General features: G+C 34.3%; 2 protein-coding genes across 7 annotated transcripts in view; one reads left to right on the forward strand and one right to left on the reverse strand.

The window, feature by feature from the left end:
• LOC149786111 (malonyl-CoA decarboxylase, mitochondrial-like) overlaps positions 1-21,240 on the reverse strand; it is a 69,372-nt gene extending 48,132 nt beyond the window's left edge. Inside the window, exon 1 of one of the 5 annotated variants that reach the window (XM_089976429.1) lies at positions 21,104-21,240. In XM_089976429.1, the coding sequence (XP_089832555.1) occupies positions 21,104-21,184 (81 nt within the window). In that variant the 5' untranslated portion in view covers positions 21,185-21,240. Of the gene's footprint in view, positions 1-2,283; positions 2,365-3,091; positions 3,125-16,728; positions 16,851-20,742; positions 20,916-21,103 lie in introns of those variants that run through there. The other 4 variants (XM_089976433.1, XM_089976432.1, XM_089976430.1 and 1 more) reach the window with 4 other exon arrangements.
• A 247-nt stretch (positions 21,241-21,487) lies between these two features.
• LOC149786112 (all trans-polyprenyl-diphosphate synthase PDSS2-like) overlaps positions 21,488-27,817 on the forward strand; it is a 73,644-nt gene continuing 67,314 nt past the window's right edge. The window contains exon 1 of one of the 2 annotated variants that reach the window (XM_089976435.1): positions 21,488-21,728. The gene's annotated coding sequence lies outside the window, so the exon portion shown is untranslated. The remainder of the gene's footprint in view (positions 21,729-27,817) is intronic. The other variant, XM_089976436.1, reaches the window with a different exon arrangement.

Genomic DNA, 27,817 nt, shown 5'->3' on the forward strand with positions numbered 1-27,817 from the left:
TAATTATCAAGGGGCCATAATCATTGAGGTGCATTTCTGTACTTACACTGTCAATATAAAACAACAAATAGCATCATGTACAATTTACTTTCCACAAGTTTTGATAAGCTTTATGTATTTGTCAGAATGGATGGAACTTATTTGATTTATATTAAACAAAAATCAAATCATCATAATCAAACCTTGACCAACTGTTTGATTATTACTCAGAACCATATCTGGGTAAAGGGGGTGGGGCCAAAAACGACCTGATACTGAATGAACAGCTTTATTTATTTAATAACAGTTTTAAGGTCTTGGATAACTCTCTGATGGGTGATATTGCTCGTGAAAACAGCATTATAAATAGTGTTGAGTGTTTCAATCAAAATGAAGTGACAAAGACTGACGATGGTACATAATGTACTAGAAAAAAGCAAACAAAGGCTTTAAACAAATCACTTGAAACAGCTATCACACATAAAAAAAATTAAATTAAAATATTCATGAAAATAGATGCAACCAAATTTAAATGTCAAACTTTTCATTCCATTTTCCTTAACGTCTTAAAATTCTTAGTGCAAATAAAACAAAAAAATATAATTATAATTTCTTCTTTGAATTAAGTTAAAAATGTCTGGAATGCCATTTAAACAGCAATGCTGACCCCTATTGGGTGTATAGTATGTAAATGGTATATCCAACAAAGTCCTCTATCTTCCCAATAAATGGTGCAACTAAACAGCACTGGATCAGATTTTATGGTTTTTATAATCTGATAATGAACACAGTTTATGCTGTAGTCAGAGACGTTAAAGTGTTTAGATACTCGGGAATCCTTTTATTTATGGATATTCCAAGTGTGTTCTTTATTCTCACTTGGAATTACCTTTTAGTTTCACCAGCATCCAGTTTGCCACATGGTTGGCAACTGAGTAAGTAGATGACATTTCATGTGCTTCAATGTCCTCTTAACACAGACTTATATCTGAGTTTAGTAAATGTTCTTCTAAATAATTTAGATATATCCATTTTCATGCAGAAACTGCAATTAATGATCTTGCAATCCATTACTAAGTTGTGAATGTTTGACCCGTCTATGGATAAAAGTAAGGCTGGTTAATTTCTTTTGAGGTCTCAGAGAGGATTCTGTTCGACAAGCTGATAAATTTGGTACAATTTGTAAATCTCGGGTGCAGGTTGATTTCTAGACTCGATCTAATTTAATTTTCTCTTTGGCCACACTCTTAAAGATAGTCAGCCACCTACTGTGATTTAACAGATTAGGAAAGTAGTTTTCAGGCTTCCTTGTAATCAGATGGTTTGGTAGCAACAAACGTTTGTCTTCTGGGCGTCATGTAATCTCTTTTTTCCATTTTCTCATTCTGATCATGATTGCATCTCTTCCAATGGCTGTATTTTTGGAAGAGCTTGATAGAAGTGCTGATGGTTGTATTTCTGGAGGAGCTGGATAGAAGTGCTGACGGCTGTATTTTTGGAGGTGCTTAGAAGTGTTGATGGCTGTATTTTTGGTGGAGCCGGATAGAAGTGTTGATGGCTGTATTTTTGGAGGAGCTGGATAGAAGTGCTGATGGCTGTATTTTTGGTGGAGCTGGATAGAAGTGCTGATGGCTGTGTTTTTGGAGAAGCTGGATAGAAGTGCTGATGGCTGTGTTTTTGGAGGAGCTGGATAGAAGTGCTGATGACTGTGTTTTTGGAGGAGCTGGATAGAAGTGCTAATGCACTTCCGTAAAGACTCATCAGGCTCTCTGTGGTTTTGGGATCTTAATGGATTACTGCAGAGGCCATAACATTATAAGCAATTGTAATTTTTTTTTGTCTATAGAAAATTTGCATGCAAATTATTTTACATAGAGATACACCTGAAAAAAAATTGAATGGAGATCAAAAATGGTCAGACAGGACAAATTATTTTGCATTTTGGGTTATTTGGTAAGAATGACCCAATTTTAAATACTGTATTATTGTACAATGAAAATAAAATAAACATGAGGTACCTGTATATTTAGTGTTTTCTAAATTTAAAGATGAAGTATTATCAATATCACTGACCTGGTTTCATTTGTCTGTGACTAGCATGATACTTCTGAGAGGCATCTAAGTTATACTAAATACAGTATGTGAACTCTTAGCTATTGCAAGGACAGAAAACACATGCACAGAATTTGTGCTGATGATATTCTGATATTTTCAAGTTAAAATATTCTAAATTTCACTAACCAAATTTTGTACAAGATGATTCATAAAAGTGAAGGAATTTTAAATCCTACAGCTATGCATTACCTGTTTCATTCATGACAGAAGTATGAGAAAATTTTCTTTGCCTTGCTGCACTAACTAAATACAGGTAAACCAAGTCTGTGCTGCATACACTAACATATGTAAGTCAAGTGGTTATTTTAACAGTAATTCCAGGTAAACGAGTTCACAGAAGACCTTGAAATCTTAAACACCTATTGCCAAATTTAGAAATCTGACCCATTAAAAAATTATGAACCAAGAATTAAGAACTAACATTTCAAACAAATATTATGAAAAGTTTGTGTACATGAATGCAAAATGAAATACAGGCAAACTCCACTATGAAAAACCTCAAGACAACATTGAGAAGTGCTCATTCTTGAAAATATTTGTTATTGCTAATGCCTTAAAAAATTGCCACATAACAACAGAGAGAAGTTCTCACTCCTGACAATATTTGTTAACATCATAACAATTGCCGTATGGCAACAGTGAGAAGTTCCCACTCCTGACATTATTTGATAACATCATAAAAAAATGGCCATATGGCAAAAGTGAGAAGTTCTCACTCCTGACAATAACTGTAAACAGTGTACAAAATTGCCATTAAGTCAACAAGATGAAGTTCTCACTCCTGACAATGTTTGTTAACATCACAAAAAAGCATTATAAGAACAGTAAGAAGTTCTCACTTCACTCCTGACAATATATGTTAACATCATTACAGTCTGCCTTATGGGAACAGAGTTAGAAGCATTCACTACAGACAGTATTTATAACATTATACAAAAATAATAATTATTATTACTCAGGTCTTGAATGCAGTACACCATTATATAGATAAAATTACCTGGCCCTGGATCTTCATAAATGGACGAGATTTTACTGTCAAAAATGGTTTTAAATCATAATGTATATGTGTGTGCCTATATATACATGTGACAAAAATGCCCATGTCCCGGTTCAAATATAGAAATGAACTTGTAAATTTAACAGGATATCAGTTATGTTCATCCTCGTACTTCAAGTGTTTTCATGTTTGAATGCAAACCAGCAGATATCCTGTTGAATGAATGAATGAATGAATATATATATATATATATATATATATATATATATATATATATATATATATATATATATATATATATGTGTGTGTGTGTGTGTGTGTGTGTGTATATATATATATATGTGTGTGTGTGTGTGTATATATATATACACACATACACACACACACACATTTAGGCTTGAAAACACACGTGAAATGATATATGAATCTAAGAGATCATTCTTGACTCCGAGAAAAAGTTTATAAAAGTTAAATTTGCAAGCGGCAAAAAATTTGAGTCTAGTACATTGTGCATAAATAAACATCAGATGTGTGTATTCTATTACATGTACTGGTCAACTTCATATATAAATATTGAAATGCACACACTAATTTGTAATAAACAATGATACGCACTTTCCTCCTTGTTTGGTGTCAACACACCTTGCATTTCTAAATAAAAATCAGGTGGGTGTCAATTTAATGTGTGTACCTTACATTTCTAAAAAAAAACAGGTGGGTGTCAATTTAATGTGTACCTTACATTTCTACATAAAAATTAGGTGGGTGTCAATTTAATGTGTACCTTGCATTTCTAAGTGTCAAATTCACAAATGAGTTATGTGCACCAGGAGTCGTAACTATTGACCTTGTTCCATCATTTTTGGGGCACAAGTATCATCACCACACTGGTTAAGGTGCTAACAGATGAAAGCTTGGCAATAGGTACCTTTACTTGCAAAATGGGTTTGAGTTCTGCTAGAATGAAATATAACTCTAACCTGTTTGATTATTTTAGTCTCTCTTTCCCTCTCTCTCTTTCTCTTTATTTATCTGAATTTTATTATAAAAATATTGAAAGGAAATATAAGAAACTGAGGCATCATGCCACAGACATGTAGCATGATGTCCCACCCAGTCACATTATCCTGACACCAGGCCAACCATTCCTAACACTAACCTCTTAATGCTGAGTGCCAAGCGAGGCAGCTGTTAGTACCATTTTTGTAAATCTTTGGTATGTCTTGGCTGGGGATCAAACCCACGACCTCCCACATCCGAGGCAGACGCTCTAACCACTAGGCCACCAGAGTGGTCTGATCTTGTTAATAGTAATGCTATCAGTGGATCTTGTAATAGTAATGTCAACTGGATCTTGATACAATAATGTAAACAATCTTGTAAAGGTGTTGTAGACTGGATCTTATAAGTAATATTAATGGGATCTTGTAATATACTATCTTGTAATTGTATTGTAGACTGTATCTTGTAACAGTATTGTAGACTGAATCTTGTAATGATAATGTAGACAATCTTGTAACAGCACTGTAGACTGGATCTTGTAACAGTCCTGTAGACTGGATCTTGTAACAGTACTGTAGACTGGATCTTGTAATAGTAATGTTGATTGGATCTTGTAATGATAATGTAGACAATCTTGTAACAGCACTGTAGACTGGATCTTGTAACAGTAATGTAGACTGAATCTTGTAATGGTAATGTTGACTGGATCTTATAATGATAATGTAGACTACCTTGTTACGTTGTAACGGTACTGTAGACTGGATCTTCTAAAAGAAATGTTGACTGGATCTTGTAATGATAACATAGTTTATCTTCTAGCAGTATTATAGACTGGATCTTGTACTAATAATGCCGACTGGATCTTGTACTAGTAATGTCGAATGGATAATAATGTTGACTATCTTGTAATGGTATTGTAGACTGGATCATGCAATAGTAATGTCGACTAGATAATGTAATAACAATGTAGACTGCATCCTGTGACTGTTTTGTAGACTGGATTTTGTTATAGTAATGTCCACTGGATTTTGCAACAGTAATACTGACTGGATCTTGCAGCAGAAATGACTGTAACTATCTTGTGATAATAATAATGCTGAAGTGAATCTTGTAATATTAATGTTTACTGTGGATTTGTAATAGTAATGATAACTGGATATTGGAACAGTAATGTAAACTTATCTTCAATAGTAATGTTGCCCGTGGATCTTGTAATAATACAGTGGATCGTAGGCTTTTCGTAGCAATGTAGATAGTGGGCCTTCTAACAGTAATATTGACTGGATCTTGTAATAATACAGTGGATTGTAGCAATGTAGATAGCGGACCTTCTAACAGTAATATTAACTGGATCTTGTAATAATACAGTGGATTGTAGCAATGTAGATAGTGGACCTTCTAACAGTAATATTGACTGGATCTTGTAATAATACAGTGGATTGTAGCAATGTAGATAGTGGACCTTCTAACAGTAATATTGACTGGATCTTGTAATAATACAGTGGATCATAGCAATGTGGATAGTGGAGCTTCTAACAGTAATATTGACTGGATCTTGTAATAATGCAGTGGATCATAGCAATGTAGATAGTGGACCTTCTAACAGTAATATTGACTGGATCTTGTAATAATGTAGTGGATCATAGCAATGTATAAAGTGGACCTTCTAACAGTAATATTAACTGAATCTTGTAATAATGCAGTGGACTGTAGCAATGTAGATAGTGGACCTTCTAACAGTAATATTGACTGGATCTTGTAATAATACAGTGGATTGTAGCAATGTAGATAGTGGACCTTCTAACAGTAATATTGACTGGATCTTGTAATAATACAGTGGATCATAGCAATGTGGATAGTGGACCTTCTAACAGTAATATTGACTGGATCTTGTAATAATACAGTGGATTGTAGCAATGTAGATAGTGGACCTTCTAACAGTAATATTGACTGGATCTTGTAATAATACAGTGGATCATAGCAATGTGGATAGTGGAGCTTCTAACAGTAATATTGACTGGATCTTGTAATAATACAGTGGATTGTAGCAATGTAGATAGTGGACCTTCTAACAGTAATATTGACTGGATCTTGTAATAATGCAGTGGATCATAGCAATGTGGATAGTGGAGCTTCTAACAGTAATATTGACTGGATCTTGTAATAATACAGTGGATTGTAGCAATGTAGATAGTGGACCAATATAACAGTAATATTGACTGGATCTTGTAATAATGTAGTGGATCATAGCAGTGTAGATAGTGGACCAATATAACAGTAATATTGACTGGATCTTGTAATAATACAGTGGATTGTAGCAATGTAGATATTGGACCTTCTAACAGTAATATTGACTGGATCTTGTAATAATGTAGTGGATCATAGCAGTGTAGATAGTGGACCTTCTAACAGTAATATTGACTGGATCTTGTAATAATGCAGTGGATTGTAGCAATCTAGATAGTGGACCTTCTAACAGTAATATTGACTGGATCTTGTAATAATGCAGTGAATCATAGTAATGTAGACAGTGGACCAATATAACGGTAATATTGACTGGATCTTGTAATAATGTAGTGGATCATAGCAGTGTAGATAGTGGACCAATATAACAGTAATATTGACTGGATCTTGTAATAATGTAGTGGATCATAGCAATGTAGATAGTGGACCAATATAACAGTAATATTGACTGGATCTTGTAATAATGTAGTGGATCATAGCAGTGTAGATAGTGGACCTTCTAACAGTAATATTGACTGGATCTTGTAATAATGCAGTGGATTGTAGCAATGCTGACCCCTATTGGGTGTATAGTATGTAAATGGTATATCCAACAAAGTCCTCTATCTTCCCAATAAATGGTGCAACTAAACAGCACTGGATCAGATTTTATGGTTTTTATAATCTGATAATGAACACAGTTTATGCTGTAGTCAGAGACGTTAAAGTGTTTAGATACTCGGGAATCCTTTTATTTATGGATATTCCAAGTGTGTTCTTTATTCTCACTTGGAATTACCTTTTAGTTTCACCAGCATCCAGTTTGCCACATGGTTGGCAACTGAGTAAGTAGATGACATTTCATGTGCTTCAATGTCCTCTTAACACAGACTTATATCTGAGTTTAGTAAATGTTCTTCTAAATAATTTAGATATATCCATTTTCATGCAGAAACTGCAATTAATGATCTTGCAATCCATTACTAAGTTGTGAATGTTTGACCCGTCTATGGATAAAAGTAAGGCTGGTTAATTTCTTTTGAGGTCTCAGAGAGGATTCTGTTCGACAAGCTGATAAATTTGGTACAATTTGTAAATCTCGGGTGCAGGTTGATTTCTAGACTCGATCTAATTTAATTTTCTCTTTGGCCACACTCTTAAAGATAGTCAGCCACCTACTGTGATTTAACAGATTAGGAAAGTAGTTTTCAGGCTTCCTTGTAATCAGATGGTTTGGTAGCAACAAACGTTTGTCTTCTGGGCGTCATGTAATCTCTTTTTTCCATTTTCTCATTCTGATCATGATTGCATCTCTTCCAATGGCTGTATTTTTGGAAGAGCTTGATAGAAGTGCTGATGGTTGTATTTCTGGAGGAGCTGGATAGAAGTGCTGACGGCTGTATTTTTGGAGGTGCTTAGAAGTGTTGATGGCTGTATTTTTGGTGGAGCCGGATAGAAGTGTTGATGGCTGTATTTTTGGAGGAGCTGGATAGAAGTGCTGATGGCTGTATTTTTGGTGGAGCTGGATAGAAGTGCTGATGGCTGTGTTTTTGGAGAAGCTGGATAGAAGTGCTGATGGCTGTGTTTTTGGAGGAGCTGGATAGAAGTGCTGATGACTGTGTTTTTGGAGGAGCTGGATAGAAGTGCTAATGCACTTCCGTAAAGACTCATCAGGCTCTCTGTGGTTTTGGGATCTTAATGGATTACTGCAGAGGCCATAACATTATAAGCAATTGTAATTTTTTTTTGTCTATAGAAAATTTGCATGCAAATTATTTTACATAGAGATACACCTGAAAAAAAATTGAATGGAGATCAAAAATGGTCAGACAGGACAAATTATTTTGCATTTTGGGTTATTTGGTAAGAATGACCCAATTTTAAATACTGTATTATTGTACAATGAAAATAAAATAAACATGAGGTACCTGTATATTTAGTGTTTTCTAAATTTAAAGATGAAGTATTATCAATATCACTGACCTGGTTTCATTTGTCTGTGACTAGCATGATACTTCTGAGAGGCATCTAAGTTATACTAAATACAGTATGTGAACTTTTAGCTATTGCAAGGACAGAAAACACATGCACAGAATTTGTGCTGATGATATTCTGATATTTTCAAGTTAAAATATTCTAAATTTCACTAACCAAATTTTGTACAAGATGATTCATAAAAGTGAAGGAATTTTAAATCCTACAGCTATGCATTACCTGTTTCATTCATGACAGAAGTATGAGAAAATTTTCTTTGCCTTGCTGCACTAACTAAATACAGGTAAACCAAGTCTGTGCTGCATACACTAACATATGTAAGTCAAGTGGTTATTTTAACAGTAATTCCAGGTAAACGAGTTCACAGAAGACCTTGAAATCTTAAACACCTATTGCCAAATTTAGAAATCTGACCCATTAAAAAATTATGAACCAAGAATTAAGAACTAACATTTCAAACAAATATTATGAAAAGTTTGTGTACATGAATGCAAAATGAAATACAGGCAAACTCCACTATGAAAAACCTCAAGACAACATTGAGAAGTGCTCATTCTTGAAAATATTTGTTATTGCTAATGCCTTAAAAAATTGCCACATAACAACAGAGAGAAGTTCTCACTCCTGACAATATTTGTTAACATCATAACAATTGCCGTATGGCAACAGTGAGAAGTTCCCACTCCTGACATTATTTGATAACATCATAAAAAAATGGCCATATGGCAAAAGTGAGAAGTTCTCACTCCTGACAATAACTGTAAACAGTGTACAAAATTGCCATTAAGTCAACAAGATGAAGTTCTCACTCCTGACAATGTTTGTTAACATCACAAAAAAGCATTATAAGAACAGTAAGAAGTTCTCACTTCACTCCTGACAATATATGTTAACATCATTACAGTCTGCCTTATGGGAACAGAGTTAGAAGCATTCACTACAGACAGTATTTATAACATTATACAAAAATAATAATTATTATTACTCAGGTCTTGAATGCAGTACACCATTATATAGATAAAATTACCTGGCCCTGGATCTTCATAAATGGACGAGATTTTACTGTCAAAAATGGTTTTAAATCATAATGTATATGTGTGTGCCTATATATACATGTGACAAAAATGCCCATGTCCCGGTTCAAATATAGAAATGAACTTGTAAATTTAACAGGATATCAGTTATGTTCATCCTCGTACTTCAAGTGTTTTCATGTTTGAATGCAAACCAGCAGATATCCTGTTGAATGAATGAATGAATGAATATATTATATATATATATATATATATATATATATATATATATATATATATATATATATATATGTGTGTGTGTGTGTGTGTGTGTGTGTGTGTATATATATATGTGTGTGTGTGTGTGTATATATATATACACACACACACACACACACACATTTAGGCTTGAAAACACACGTGAAATGATATATGAATCTAAGAGATCATTCTTGACTCCGAGAAAAAGTTTATAAAAGTTAAATTTGCAAGCGGCAAAAAATTTGAGTCTAGTACATTGTGCATAAATAAACATCAGATGTGTGTATTCTATTACATGTACTGGTCAACTTCATATATAAATATTGAAATGCACACACTAATTTGTAATAAACAATGATACGCACTTTCCTCCTTGTTTGGTGTCAACACACCTTGCATTTCTAAATAAAAATCAGGTGGGTGTCAATTTAATGTGTGTACCTTACATTTCTAAAAAAAAACAGGTGGGTGTCAATTTAATGTGTACCTTACATTTCTACATAAAAATTAGGTGGGTGTCAATTTAATGTGTACCTTGCATTTCTAAGTGTCAAATTCACAAATGAGTTATGTGCACCAGGAGTCGTAACTATCGACCTTGTTCCATCATTTTTGGGGCACAAGTATCATCACCACACTGGTTAAGGTGCTAACAGATGAAAGCTTGGCAATAGGTACCTTTACTTGCAAAATGGGGTTGAGTTCTGCTAGAATGAATTATAACTCTAACCTGTTTGACTATTTTAGTCTCTCTTTCCCTCTCTCTCTTTCTCTTTATTTATCTGAATTTTATTATAAAAATATTGAAAGGAAATATAAGAAACTGTGATAAATTCAGAAATGAATTGTATACCTAATTATTAAATGTACTAAAAGAATTGAGTCATTTTCTGTACTAGATTTGCCGCTTTAGCTTTAGTGTTATCTTTCTATGACTTACTGCTTTTCTCTCAAACTAAACACTTATAACAAAAAAATATATATTTTCAAAGAACTATGCTACTGAATTTCACCAGAAAAGATAATATTATTCTGCTGTACTGTTTTTTTTTAAAAATTATTAACTGAAAACAAATTTACTTCCCTAAAAAAATATGTACAGTAACACAAATTTGATAGGCATTACTCCAGATAATGAAATCTTTGTTGATCAGGTCCCCAAACAATCTCATACGATGATGATAAATGTTAGTTGTTATTGTGAGCATTTTTTTTCTTAAATCTGAACTAGGCTTCACATATTTTGTTCTAAAGGGACAATGTGCTGCTACACACTACCGCACAATATTGTTAAAAACCACGTGGTGCAGGGGACCGATGTAAAATACCTTGTACAGACCCTGGAGATTTTTGTTCAATTGAACATTTTTGTCAGAGCCAGGAGATTGGTTTTCACACCTCTTTTGTCTTGCACTCTGGGGCTATAGAATGTTTAAAGAACTGAGATAACATGACCAATTAAGCCTAGTTTGGTGACACCTCTATTGATTGTCTGACAAAGACCATGTAAACTAGACCCATCACATTCAAACTGAGCTCAGTCAGAAATATATTTATTTCCTGTGCAACAAACCAGCAATCTATAAAACTGACCAAGTGATTTCTGAATTTTAGTTGGTCAAGTTGTTTATTTGGCAGTATAATGGATAAACAAATCAAAGACAACATGTATAATGATATTTGAGATGCCAGACTGTGTGGATGTGTGAACTACTGACAAATCATGTCAGAATGGTTGTTATTGTTGTTGTTATAGAGTTTAACGCCATTTTCAGTGCAAGATAGGCTATACATGGTGGCCAGTATTAATGGTGGTGGAAGAACCTGGGAAAACCCCGGAAAGAACCACCGACCCACGAGAAGCTACAGGCAAGCTTTCTCTCATATCCACATAGGCCGAGCCCAAGACTCTAACCCACTCAGACAGAGGTGAGATGGCAGTGATCTGTGACAGAGAGCGCTTTAGACCACTCGGGGCCACCATGTCCAAATGTCATTTTCTGTATATCTGACACATGGACAGCATTACGAGTATTGGCAGCTGTATAATGGGGGAGCATTGTATTCAAATTTTACACTCTTAATACAATGCATTTCAGTGTCAATATATGCATATATAAAAAGGAAGCACATTAGGACCAAATATATTTATTATCCAAACTACAGTAGTCCCCCTCTTATAAGGCCACCCCTAATGCAGCAGGGAAGTGGCCTTATAATGCGGGTGGCCTTTCTAGAGGGGGATGACAAATGTAAATAGTAAATACATATGAAAAAAGTCACAAGTACATTTAATTTTAAATATTTAATATTTTAATTAAAAAATCACATGCATGATGTGAAACAAATGTAAAACAAACTTTGTCATCATTTTCAAAAGATTGCTATGAATAACCATTGATATAGTTTTAAAACTGTCTTTATAATTATGTTACAGTTCACATCATCTGTCACTTTGTTGGGAACAGTCTAAAAAACAAACCAGTCTCGTCACATTAAAAATATCCTTGCTGTCATATCCCCTGCATATATCGTTTAGTCTTTTGTTCCAATCTTCGACAACTTCATTATTGACATCAGCCGATTCGCCACTAAGGACAGAACACTTGATATTGTGTCGTATTTGAAATCTGTGCAACCATGCGTTACTTGCGGTCGTCATATCCTAATTCAATTGACAAAATGTTTGCTTTTTCTTGTCATTCAAATCAGGATACAAACGTCTCCTGGCTCAAACAATCTTCCTTTCTCCGTCCATTTCACCTTTCCACTTCTGCAGAATTGTTTCATTATCTTTCACGATACTGTTTATAGGAGTATTCCCGGCATTAGTTTTCTGCAAGGATCCTTGACGAGTTTGTGGATAAAGCTTTTGCAAGTAGAATTTTTTACCAAGAAAAAGAAAATGAGGAAATATAGATCTGTGCCATGTAATACTTTGTTTGGAATTTTTTCTAAAAATGTACACCTACTGTATATTCCCTAATTAACACCCACTTATTTTTTAAAGAACAAACAATTTGAAATTTATCAAAAATCATCACCATTCTATAATCCAAACATGCAACACAGGAATTAAGTAGTCCACATGACAATTTTAACACAACCCCATTTTCTATCTACATTATATATCTTTCTAGCATGGTGTCTGCCATTTGCTAACTTGATGACTTTTAATTTAAATGATGCAGTATAAAGACTGGTGCTTTTCATTACGCTTCTGTTTCAGGTCCATGATTACAACAAAATACTGCAGCAATCTCAGTTGATCACACTGCTGCAACACACACACACACACACACACAGAGGTACACATGTAGTGTTAACATGATGCAATAGCTAGGCAGCAAGATCAAAGACTTACAAGTGCCACTTAACCTGCTGAGTGTGAAAATGCACTGATATTTTCAATGACTGAATTCAGTGGCAGAAAGACCCCCAGATGTACATGTGACCATCATTAGAGTACATCAAAATAACAACTTTAGCTTTCATTGTTGTGCTCTAATATACGCTCTCTTGGCATGATTACTGTATCACAAAACAAAACAAAATGATTCAGAAGGCAGAATGATACATCTGTACCAGGCGCTACAGTTTGGGGCAAATGTATGAATAATAATATTTTCAAATTTTTAAAAACAATTTCATTATAACCTTGAATGAAGAACTAATTAATACTGAATATATTTCCATAATGTGAACCTTTCATTATTTATTAGCTTAAACATGCTACTTTAAAAGAATAAAAATTGTTCTTTTTTAAAATGCATTCATTCTGAACTGCCACCTGTCACAGATAGTCCAGAGAATTTTGAAAAAGGCTCTGGAATACTAAACATTTGACAATCTGATTAAATTCAGAGCTCCACAGTCCTACATATAGATCTGACAATGACTGCTTTAGTAACCAATGGAATTACAGCTTTCAAAAATCGGACAATGACTGCTTTAGTAGCCAATGGTAATGCAGCTTTAGTAGCCAATGGAAATGCAGCTTTCAAAAATCTTAAAGTGAATCAAATCATTTGGGTGGCAGGGTACAGTTTCATAAATTGGCCCCTGGCCAATTTCTTAACTTGAGGCTTAGGTGTGACTTTAACAGCTATTACTGTTTACTAATTAAAGATATGGATATATTTGTGAACTAGGTGTTCGGGCTTCTTTTGTTCTTGAAATAGATGTCAGGCATGTACACCATCCATAGTTACTCTGCAGTATTGTTGATAGTGAAATACCAGTAGGAAGAAGAGCTAGCTTCCCATTGCAGTAAACACATGGGTTTGGGGCTTGTAGAATATCTCAAAAATGGCTTGAATGACAACTATTTTCAATTGCATCAGCCTGTTTAGTACACAGTTTTGCATTATTGTCATCCAGGAAAAAGGCTTGTGTTTGCACTGTAAGCATCACAGTGTCAAAAATGACCTTCGGACATGAACATTGCAGGTATAAATTTGGGGTTGGAATGCATAAACTTATTCTGCTATGAACTGCCATTGACTCTCTGGTCAAGTGGATAATATTATTATGTTTTGTTTTAATAGAGGTATCCAAAAATATGGGCCTTTTTGACCTCACTTGTGTATCTGATTTTTTAAGATTCTTTTATACTTGGTTTCTGAGTGTGAAATTAAATTTGTATATAAAAACTGGCCCCTGCCCCCTTGGCACAAACTGGTGCTCTTCAGCCATACTGCTCAGTCTCCCAAATGCAAAGATACAAGACCTCATCCGATTGGCCAATAAAATTAAAAATTATGGTAATAACAGGTCACCAGAACATGTCCCCTAAATGGTTGCTGCAGATCTTCATGTCAGTCACTGGAGATCTGATTTTAATCAGATTGGAATATTTGACTGTGTGTGTGTCTCCATTGTATAAATACATGTAAGCATAAATTTGGATTTTGCAACAATGCAGCATAGTAATGGCTATATGGTGTTAACTGAAATTAAAAATGTAAAAATGAACATTTAAGAAAACCTTCAAAAATAATTTAAAAATCAACATCTCTCTCTCTCTCTCTCTCTCTCTCTCTCTCTCTCTCTATATATATATATATATATATATATATATATATATATGGCACGTTGTACCTTGTTTGAAAGATTTTTGATAAACAATATTAATTTATTTTAAAATTGAGAAAAAGGTTAATGAACTTACTATAATTTTCATTTAACATATTTTGAAAAAAAATTATACCCACAAAGTTCAATTGTTGCATACAAGTAGCTACTTCATAATATACTGAACTGTACCAACACACACTAAACTTCTTTCAGTGTTGAATTTTAACCAAATCTGAATTTTTGCAAGAACATATTCATTGCAAACTTTTGTAAATTAGAGACAATCCAGAAAATTTTGAAAAAGGTTTGACAGGTTTAAGTTTGACAAATAAAAACAACAATGTTTTGAAAAAGTATGAAATGTTTTGTTGAATTTGCTATTTAATCTGGAAAATCCTTGGTGAATAATATTTATTTAAATTATTTAAAAAAATCAATAAATTATTTATTGTAATTTAATAATGTGTGAATATACCCTTCAAAATTAAAACTTTTTAAAATATCATGTATTAACTTAAATTTATTCCTTACAACATCCAAACGAAGACTCACATTTACTCATTTTTGCTGAGTAGATGAAATTTAAAAAAAAATATTTTAAGATGTATATTTGCCAAACTTGCACAATTATAGACAGAAAATGGATATTTTAGTGTAGCAGTAGATTAATTATCTAGGTTTTTCATAGTATTTGTTGTCTAAAGACATGTTATTTGTACAAATTGCTCATTATATACATGTATACTTGTAATTGTAAAAGACCTCATGGAAGACTGGCCACTTAAATAAAGTCAATATTATTATTAACTGGAATGTTTAATTTCAGACCAAGAAATAAAAACAATTTAGAAAGCTGAAGGATGTGACATGGTATACTTTGTTTTGGAATTCTGTGATGAATAACCTTAATTTTACTCATTTAATATTTTTTTTAATAGAACAACTTGTAATTTTCATAATTTTTAATGTCATACTTTATTATATTTTTTAAAACTGGCTATATCATGCTAATAAAATTGTAGCCAAGTGCCTTTTCCAAGGACATACGGAGGCAGCTGATATGGCTGTTTATCAAATCACAAACCCTCAGATTATGAGTGTGATGCACTACCTACTAAGCAAACATTGGCCCTGATTATACGTACATACCAAATATTTAAACATTTTTATCATCATCTTTCAACCTAAACAGTTATCTTATGAAAACTTAAGAATTTCAACACAGTTCTTTTTCTTCTGTAACCAATGAGAGTAATTTCCAAAAAATATTGTAAAAATATGTAGATGAAAATCATGTTAAATACGATAGCAATGTCATAGATGACACCACCACTCACTGTGGTAGTTAAAGCAATGCCACTCTTAGTGTACATCCAAATCAGTTTCATCTTCTTCTCAGATACTAGGTAAAACTTTTAATATGTAACTTTGTTCTATAATTTTTTGTTTTGACTTTTCCATTATGTTGGGTAGTAATCTGCATATATCCCATATTAATATTTAATGTTTGTCACATGAATGATGTGTTTGTTTTGTGTCTGTCTGTTATTGTAGGTTTTGATACTACCTTTAACATAAGCTTAATAAATTTATGTTTAATTTTTTTATATGTAAAATTTTCTAAGTTTTTTGGGGGGTACAAATTTGTGTCAGTATTTAGGAAGAGTTTATGCTCATAATTTGGTTTCCAGATAAGTCCATGTGGCACCAAAATATGAAAGAACCCAGCCCCCCCCAACCTATACCCATCAATTTGATAGGTACAATACATGTACTACCATAATGGTAATGGATTTACCATATACTGATGAAACTTCACATCGTCCTATAAGACATAAGCATTGGAGTGGAAATGTCTACCTACGAACTAATGACATCTCAGTAAGTAACAGTTCTGCTTAATTTGAGAAATAAAAGTGTCTTGTCTTGTACCATAATACTGGAATATTAAAAAGCCTCCAGATGATACCCATTATCTAATTTGATGAAAATGAATAGAGGTACAGAATGAACAGTGTGGTTCATCAAACTTTTTTGCAAGTCAAAGTAAAATATTTAAATTCTTACCATAATGACACTGTGTTGCTGATTGCAGTCCACAACACCTAGTACAGTATCAGTTTCAATTCCTTGAAGACCAAGTGCTAATCTTTACAAGGAAAAGCAATAATGAATACCAGTAGAAGGTAACTGACACAATGTGTAGGCCATCATACACAGTGTACAGTTGTCTTTATAAATAGAACAAAGAACTGCTATGCAGAATGAATGTGTATAAAACAAATTCTTTGTGACACAGCTAAACATATGCATGATGGTCACTTTACTGTTATGGACATTTATGCACTGACAAAATCAAATCCTTGTTGAGACAAAAAGCTTTCAAGAAAACCAATGCAATATACATGTACATGAGTGAAACTAATTATATAAATAAAACCTGGGTTAAAAATAACAAGTCTGCTTACATGTATATTTTAAAAAGAATCATGTTACAGTCTGTATTACATGCAAGCAATGGCAAAATGGCATGTTTTTTTAATTCCATCATCACTCCTACATCTACATTTGACATATTCACCCCAACTACCCCATTGGTCCCTCATTTAAGTAAAAAAATCCAAATGTTACTGCCAATACTCAGGTTAGATACTACTTATATTAAACTTTGCTTCCATGGTGACAAGAAAAATACTGAAAATTGAAGATTCTACATCACACCTCTATGTAACTTGTTTGACATGTATCAAGTTTGGCAGAAATATCTTGAATACTCTGAGGGTGATGCTCCAGAATTTAAAATTATTATGGACAGACACATGAAAGGGGAATGGGTGGGGGTGAAGTTAATACTAAACACCTTTATCAATTTGCATAAATATCTTATAAAAAAATCAACTTCGACTGAGTGCAATGCATATGTTATACCCTTTGTTTTGACTTTCTAATCTATAACACTCAATCTCTGTTCTGTACAAAATGGAAGTCTACAACTTTGTTGATTTTAAACCTGAGCCTCTTGTGAATATGAGAATTCTTAATAATTTGTTTGCCTAGTACTGGTTTTTCTTTTCTTAAGACATGTTTAGAGAATTGTACATCATCTAAATTTAGAGTTTCAGAAAAATGAGGGTTGCAAGAATACCATCTAGACTGGCTTATAAGTGGAGTTAAACGGAAAACAACAAAAGATCCTGATCTGCCATAGCATAATGCACCTGCAGATTAGAGTCCATCTTGTTTGTTCTACTTATTACTCTTTACAAACTGCACAGACCTAGATCTGCCAGCGCATTATGCAATGGCAGATGGATATGTGTAATTTGCAGTTGGACCTGTCTTATAAGCGGGTATGTATTCTACTCAGAATTAAAAAATACTGGAGGTACAAAACAAGCATCTGAAGGCCCATGATGCAATGAAAATGATACACACAGATTTGTCAAATGACAATTTTTTTATATAATGGAGATGAATGAATGAGACTGACTTTGGAGTCATCTCACATAAAATTTCTAATTAATTTTTGAAAACACATTATGTACTCTAAACTTTTTAAGTTTTGTACATGATTACATCAAAGGTAAGCATGCCTTAAAACAAGACTCCTGAACATGAGCTGCATAATGTTGTTCACATGCCATTGTTCAGTAAAAAACATAATTACCAAACTATTGTAAAAAGTCATACATTAAATTTTTCAGCCATATAGTCATTCTTTCAGAACAACTTCTAATGCAGGGCTCAAAGGATGGATATTTTTCAATTAAACCACAGGATCACCAAAATAAATTTTTCACTGATCCTGTCTAAATGCCAACTGAACTACTAAAATCAAACAGAAACCATGAATTTTCTAATTCATCATTTAGTATTCATTAATATTACCCCAAAACAATAACAACTGTATTTCTCCAACAAGACTCACGAACAAAGAACATCATGCAAAATTTTGTATTCATCAGAACATTCAGTGCAGTAATTGCAAAAAATTACACCCTCTCCTGGATCATATTTCAGCCATTTGTGTTCATTTACCCAGCATTTTTGGAACTTTCGTTGTCACATCTCTTGATCATATCTGTGACAGCACTCTCTTGTCATCATCTAATTTTGCCATTATAGTGACAGATGCACACTTTGTAAATAATTCCATATGTTTGCAATTCTCACTGCATAATGCACTGAATGTTTACCAATGATATAAATATAAAAACACATTGTTCTGTATAATTCTGAATTATCCATGAGTTGGCAAAAGTGACAATCAATGATTGGCCAGTATTAGCCCAACATGTTTTGTTATCATTTGTCTTTTTAATATTGATTAACATAAATCTGATGAAAATATTGTCAAAGCAAAATATAATAAATGTTATCAAATATTTGACTGTAAAGTACTTATCTTCATTTAGTGGGAATAGAGCTGTATTATAACATAACCCCAGTCTCAACTTTAATAAAAATGGGTGTCAGTTCTCTCCCCTGAGCCACTGGTGATGGTAGCAGGTACAGAATCTGACATTTTGTCAATTAAAGTACAACAAAAGCTACGACAACACAAAATCACCTTATCTGTACAATACATATATGTATATTTATAGTACAGATACAGTGATTTATTGTAACATACTTTACCGATAAAATGTCAGACTCCTTTGGTAGCAACTACATATATACTCAGTGAATATAAATACCATTGCAATGACTACCAATAACCAGCTCAGTTTGGACATGAAATTAATGTAGTGGCAAAAAAGATTAATACAAAATTTTACTTGTATCTTCTACAGATGATATGTGATTGTTTTCTATTAGAAGAATAAGACCCCCTCCCTCTGTAATTTTAAAAAAACCTTTTAAAGTTTTTAAAGCTCCTCACAGCTCAGGCTGTTAAAGTATCCATTCCCCTGTATAAACATCTTCATTTCTCTGTGATTTTATAATTATTTTACCCTATCTAATAAATAAGTTATATTGTTAAGACACAAAAATATCAGCACAATACAACCATGCAATAATGCAAAATATAAATAAATAAATAAAAATGAAGAGCATATACAGTGCTGTATTAAACTTTTCATAAGAAATAAAGAGAAAAAATAAATTTGTAAATCTGCATTTATAAAAACAATATTTTTTGATGAATTAGTCTAAAACACTTCTCATACAGTTAGGCATTAATAAGGAACAAAGACCTGGATTACATTTTACATTGTCCTTGTAGATTTATTTTAAGAGTAAGGAGGTGGATGTTACCAATCCCTTTTGTTTTCACTTTCACATTAATAAAACATGAATAAAGACAAACTTTTCAAATAATCTGGCTTTTGGTCTGGAGATGCTCTCATAATTGCAAATTCTGTGCAATTAAAACTGTAAATTCTGGGTTGGCCAAGGCACATTTCCCCAAACTTATCCTTATATATACCACACATATTTATAAATTATGCCTCAAGAACAGTCTGGTTATATTCACTAGTGGCTATTTCCAGAATTACCCCCACCCCCAACCATTCCATTACTGGATATGTATTCAATATATACACTGTACAAAAAATGCCAAGTTTTTGGCAAAATTTGTTTTTTTGCAGGAATAAAATAAGTTGTTTGCACCTGCTGTGAGCAAAAACCATGAAAAGTATTATATTTTATTTGTTAATTTGTAATTTCTGATGCTCTGACCTAAAATAAAATTGCCATATTTATTACCCTGAGATGAAAACTTTAATTTGGTCTGTTATCCATATATTAAGTTTTCATTATTATGCTTAACTATGTGAAGAACAACATAAATGCCACATGTGTCCATGTTATACTGTATATGTCGCTGTATAAATGCCACATGTGTCCATGGAATACTGCAAATGTCACTGTATAATTAATCAGTTTTCACACCAAAGTTTGAAAACATCCTTTTATAAAAAAATAAAATCAAGCGAGATGTGAAACATTGCTCAAATTGGTATTGAATATATCAGTCAATAAATGCATTTCGGTTTTCAATATCAAAAGAAAAAGTAAAGAATAAGTAGAAATAAAATGCAAGGTTATCTCATCTAATGAGATGGTAAGAAATACCTGAAGCGTGTGATGCACTTTCACTTCGTACCTAACACCTCAAAGGCTACACGCGTTCAAAATGCGAGTCCAGTTTATTCTACCCGGTTTTCATCTCTAAAGGTTTCCGAGAAGAAATAATATTTAAAAGAAAACTGTTAACCGCTATTCTTCAGTACAGAAAAAATATTATTCCAAGAATACAGGAAACAAGCATAGCCGACTAATTCCTAGAAGCGTGACGCAACAGGCGCGGGCACATGTTATTGTGGTAATGATACGTGAACGACCGTGACCCAATTGCTAGGAATCAATGGTTTGTCATATATGCACACAAACGTATTAAGATTTTGAGTAAATTTATGGGCAGGATTAGCTATACCTTTCTTATAACTTGGATCCTTCCGTTGGTTTTATTTATTCCTTGTAAAAATGGAAATAGCCGCGACAATGTATTTGTCATAGTGTCAAGACGTCTACTTTCAGTTTTCAGATTAACTCCTCTGGCTAGTACGTCATCATTTTATGTTTAAGCGCTTACATCCATAAAAACAGTCGAATGTAGTTTCCATCCCATCTACCCCAAAGTAAAAAACACAACAACAAAAAAATGTGAAAAAGTGCAATATTTTAAATGATTCGAGTGAAAATATCCACGCTCCACATGATTCATTTTCGCTGCTGTATGATGACCCCCAAGGTCATCAAGCCTAAGTTCATTGTCATGCAGCTCACATTTGTAACATCTCGGATCACTCTGCTCCAAAGCGCTACACTATCACAACCCTAACCAGTTTGGCAGCGGACACGTATATGTTATGAGACTAACAAAATAGTTTGAAACACGTTAACACCTTTACTTTATTTACTTACTATTATAAGTCCAATATATTTCTTGACCACACTTTAAACTAAGGAAACATCCTCATACAAGGGTTAACATCAGGATTTGAGAATAGTAAAATTACATGTGGAGCACTTCCATTTTCAAATCTTCAGTTTCGGAGGTAAGTAAGTTTTGCATGTAGTCCGCAATCCAGTAATGCCTAAACGGAACATTCGCAAACTTCGCTCTCAAACATAGATCCAGTTGGAAAATCATCGTCCATTTCCACCACATACATGAAAAACATCACCTATGTAAATAATTAAAACTCATAACATTAAAAGGGAAATAAAACAACATATTGAAGAGAAACTAAATACTACTGTAATATAGAATGAAAACTCAACGCACAGGTAGGTGTAGTATCAATTGTAAGAATATGAAAACTAAACCCACATAGGAATTTTTAATACGGGGGAATTTCAAAAGTGTAGAGTTATACATTTTTACATTATGAGATGGCATATGCAAAATGTATGCGTACCTTGAAAGTAAAATATTTAAAAATAGAATTTATGAATAAATTAAATGAATATATAGCAAACTACTTTATAGAAACACTAATTACAGCAGGGATTTTAATGGACAGTAGAGGACGTATATAGAAGTACGGGGCTACCGGGAAAAGATAAATTGCGCAGGGAGACAAATATGAAATTCCTAGAAAACAAGAATTTATTTGATACACGTAGGATAAGTAACAGTTTACGAAGAGAATATACCTTTCTAATACTTTTTTTTAATGTAAAAGGACCTTTTTACAAAAAGACGTTATATTATTGTGCGAGAAAAATAAACTGGGAAAGGAAAAACTATATTATACATAAATAATCTAACAAATAGGCATATTATAAACCAAATAGTGGATTTTATTATTGCAGACAAGACACCACAATAGAGCACAGAGTAAGAACTGAACATATGGTATTGTGAGGCTCTCCCACCATAATGCCGATTGCTTTCATAAAAAAAATGTGCAAATTTTTTCAAATGTATATATATATATATGCATGTACTTCACATGGATGCATGTGCGTACGCAGGTGTATATAAACGTACACGTGCGCAAGTAGTGAAGGGGTCCACTTTTAAAGACTACGGGAATTACCATTGCAAAAACCCCTGGGCCACTTTACTGACAAGATTTATACGGACAAAAGGTTGAGCCTGTATACGGACAAGGGAAAGTTGAATATAGGTTGGGTTTGTATAGGGACAGTAGGAGTGGAACAAGGGTGACGTCACGGTACTGGACACTGACAACAATGTTGCAGGTGGCTCACCTAAATCGGGTATAACAGTGACTGCGGGAAAAAATTATAACGCTTCGAGGGGCGGGACATATAACTTTATATTCATCGACAAACAAAAATACACAAACATAACACAAACACAAACACAAAAAATCAACTAAAATGTTTAGGCAAGAAAGTAAATCTTTTCGAGGCAATGGTATGGCCCTGAAAAGGGCTGTTTAACATTCTTCTACTTTCTGTAATTCCTTCTTCTCCACCAACTACTCATCTTCTCCAGGACATTTTTCTTCTTTTCCCTTTTCTCATCCTCCTATCTATTTTTAGCTACAACTTGTGGGAAATTCCTATCGTAAAACCCAGTATCTATTTATAGTCTCAACTTATGTGACTATTCTATTCAAAACCGTACTATCTATACATAGCTACAACCTGTGGAAAATCCTATGGAAAAACCGAAGTCTATATTAATAGTATCAAACTATCTAGCTTCAATGACGTCACTGTACTGGACAATAGGGGAATAATGGCAACAGTGTTACAAGTGGCTGACCTGAATACGCGCTACTGTAGGTAGGTAAAATGTAATTGATAGGAATAAAGGGAGCTTTATAGGGACAAACAAAGACCAATACACACACACACTCCAAGCGATGTGTGTTAGCTTAGAATGTAAACGAAGAAGATGAAATTTCACAAAATAGACTGTCCCTTACACCACAAAAATATTATCCATCACACCACTATGCTATCCAACATATCATACTCACTATTCAAAATGCCTTGTGTTCACTTAGAACGTAAGAAAAGGAGATGAAACCTCACAAAATATCTATTTGTTACACCAGAAAAATAATATCCATTGCACCCACTATACCATCAATTATATCATATTCACTATCCAAACGCCCTATGCTAGCTTAAAATATAAGAGAAGGAGATAAAATCTCACAAATATACTATCTTTTACACTGCTAAAACAATACTAAGTGTAAAAATGCTGGTATCTATTTACAGTCACGATTGTTTGGAAATTCCGTTGCAAAAACCTAGTATTTATATTTAGCTATGACTTGTGGGAAATTCCTATGGAAAACCCCACTATCTATTTATAGTCCCAACTAGTGTGAAGTTGGTGGAGAAACACCCATATATCTATTTATAGCTGCAGATTGTGGACATTGTTATGGAGAAGCCTACTATATATATATATATATATATATATATATATATATATATATATATATATATATATATATATATATATATATATACAGCCTGTGGTAATTCCTATGAATAACCCACTATCTATTTATAGTCACAACTTGTGTGACGATCCTGTTTAAAAACCCTAGTATCTATTTATGGCTACATCTTGTGGAAATTTCTATGGGAAAACCCAAGTCTATATTTATAGCCTCAAAATTTCCAGCTTCAATGACGTCACTATACTGTACACCAGGAGAATAATGGCAACAGTATTGCAAGTGGCTGGCCTGAATATGCGTTACTGTATGCAGGTAGGTAGGTGAAATGAATTTGTTAGGGACAAAGGGAGTTTTGTCGGGACAAACAAAGACAAACACACACACAAACGTACGCGCACGCATACAAACAAAAATACACACACACACGTACGCATACGCACACAAACACACACAAACGAACGCGTGCATACAAAAGCACATACATACACAAACACTTTTTTGTTTAGGGATAATTTTTTTGTTAAGGAAAAGAAACACACAAACACAGACAAACGTACGCGCACACACACACACAAACCCACACGCAATTATATTTTTGGCAAATTGCACCAGTCAGGTGGTGAACTTTGGGGTATGGAAAGAAGCCTTGCAATCTGGAGAGGATCAGGAAAAAGTGCATCAGATCGTGTAGCAGAAGCGAGTGCGACTTCCTAACCACTTCATGTTGCCACACGGACACACTAGTATCAAAAAATGGTTCCAAGACGATAGCCACCAACAAGAAGGATGACTTCGACACAGCAAGAATCGATCGAGGAACCCACTGAGTACTCCTTGTGCAAACAATAACATTTTCCTGTCTTCTTGCCTAACTACTGTGATTGTGTCAGTCGATTGGAAACATTTAAAATGGCCCACAGATAGGGAAGGATGACCTACTTCGAAAGTTTTAGATAGAACAGGATTTGTCTACTTGGGACCTAACATTGGGTTTAGATTCGAAGTCTAGTGTTTCACTTGTGGTCTGAGGTTGCGTATGGATCTGTGTATCTATAAAGATTCAGCTATTCTGGAACATACTCGATGATCTCCGCACTGTCCTTACCTTTCTATGGCCTTTCCACCCATTACACTATGGTACATGTATGACGGTACCTTAGAGAAGGTAGTACCTTTGTCCAGGAAGATACAAAGGAAGACTTTCAAAACTAGGCATAAAAAAGGAAAGATTTACAAGCTCGAAACTTTATTACGACTCGTATAAAAAGGGAAAACATCCAGGAACGAGAGTTCATTGTGACTACCATTGCCAAGCGAGAACGATGAATCCTAACAAACAGACACCATTCAAGTTCGGTGTTTCTCAAGTGGAGTGCGATGCTATGCATCGTGATTGCAGGGATGCCGTACGCCGTGACCTCAGCGATTCAGTACAACACCATGGTAACTTTGCGACGACTACTACTAATACAATACCTACCATGGAAAGTGATGATGTGCGTGTCAAACCTGACGTATGTGAAAGCGATGTCGCTCGTTATCGTGGACTTTTTACTGGTTTTCATGGTCAATGTGAAACCATGCGGCTACCACCCTACCGATGTCATCTGTGTCTGAGCAAACTACTGCGGATTTCACCGTACCCTCATCGAAATGAGCCTGTGAAAGAAGAGTTTTCGTTCCTTGTGAGTTTGTTTGAATACCGAGACTTTAAAAGTCGATTCCAAACCTTCCAAGAAAAATGGCCTAAATATCTGGGAGGACCTACCCCCGACGACTTAGCCAGAACTGGATTTATCTACTTGGTTGAAAGTGATAAATTCAAGTTCTTCAGTTGCGGTGTGTCACTTCACGGTTGGGAACAGAAAGATTCCGCTTAACTGGAACGTGCTTGATGGTCTCCGCTCTGTCACTACCTACCTTTAGTAGGACATCCTCAATAATCTCTTGATAGATACTTTACAAGAGAATATTCGTGGTGTGCATATGGAGTTTAGCGAACGTATTTATCGAGAATTCGTCAAAATACAAGTCCTTCGGAAAGAACAATTGCATTCGTTACCTCACCAATGTTTAAACCACTGGTAACTAAATGCTAAAAGAGGACTGATTCAGATGAAAGCGTTCCAGTGGTCAGACATTGATTAACTACCCAAGGACGAGAACTGGTTTGTTACTGATTCTATTTACTACAAGGTAGACCTGCTGCAACAAATTCCAGAGGAAAAGTTAGAGGGTTACCAAAATCTTTTGCACAATGTAAACTTGGTTCAAGAGGAAACTTCTGTACAGTGTGTGATATGCAAGTTAGTGACTAAACAATTTAGATTCGCCACTGAAGTACGATCAGCTCTGTGCAGAAAGTACAATTATTGCCTCCGGCAAAAGAAAGACATTGCTTTGAATGTCTAGTTTAGAAGAGTACATTCAGAGTATACCTCTGGAGCTGAGAGAACGCATTTACCTAGAGTTTCTCAAACTACAAGTCAAACGCAAAGAACAATTGCATCTTTTACGTCACAGATGTTGGAAACCACTGGTGCTTGAATGGTATCAGAGGATTTATTCATTCCAAAGTATTCCATTAGTCAGACATTGATGAATCACTTGAAATTCATAAAGTTTTGGATGCCACTCAATCTACCTACAAGGTGCCCATAGTACACAAAATTCCAACGGAAGAATATGAGGATTACCAATCTCTTTTACACTGACAAATCTTGGTTCAAGAGGAAACTTCTTTGCGACGTGTGGTATGTGAGTTAGAGACTAAACAACTTTGGTACAGTACTGAAATAAAACAGCTTGTGTTCATAAAGTACATTTATTACCTTCAACAAAAGAGGGTATAAAAACTGGCTACCATGCCACGACCTTTATCAATTGTGATACAACAAATACCATGGAAGGAAGTCAGTGACACTAGTCAGACTGTGGAGGATTACCAACACTTATTACGAGAGCTGTGTCCATTGAATTGGGGTCGTCGTGTGGTGCGTGTCTTAGTTACTTCATTTCTGGGATTGCGTTTACAAGCAGATACCATGTGGAGTCTTTACGAACACTACCTACCACCAAAAACATGTACACGAGAAACTTATTCTGTTAAAAGCCTTAAGTTTTCATCTCGATACTTCTCGACCTCTACGGGAGAATAAGATTCGTCAACTTTTAGTCACTGAAAATGTTTATGACGACGTGTGTGTAGCTTGTGACTTACACTCTCACTGGACAGATGTACCTGACTAGAAAAGTTTGCGTTTGGAGGCTAGAACAAAAGAAGCGGCAAACTATGCCCAAGATTTGTGATCATAAAGTTCAGTGAGAAAAAATAATCTTTTAAACATGTGTTAGCCACCGTGTCAGAAGAACCTGACGCCAAGGAAAACCACTCCATTCAGGACAGTACCATTATTGACATGGACATCCCCGAAAGTCCATTCCAGGAGGACAATTGTATAAGTCTGCCAAGTGTAGAGATTCCAAAAACATTACAAACTGTCCCAAGTACACCACAAACTGTCCCGAGGACACCATACCTTCCTCACCAAAAATGTTGTACAGTGACTTGTTTATATTCCACTTTAATCGTTTTGATGTGTATTTTATTGATGTGCTTATCCATTTGACTTTTATGTATTTTTGTCTTTCGTGTTACATTTTAAAAATGTTTTGAAATAAACGTGTCCTGAAAAGTATAAAAACTATTGTCTTGTCTGTCTTCGTTTCAGAAGTGACATTCAGTGCAC

Source organism: Sinohyriopsis cumingii, chromosome 12 (genome assembly GCF_028554795.1).
Source record: "Sinohyriopsis cumingii isolate HCF-2022 chromosome 12, ASM2855479v2, whole genome shotgun sequence".
Taxonomy (NCBI): Eukaryota; Metazoa; Mollusca; class Bivalvia; order Unionida; family Unionidae; genus Sinohyriopsis; species Sinohyriopsis cumingii.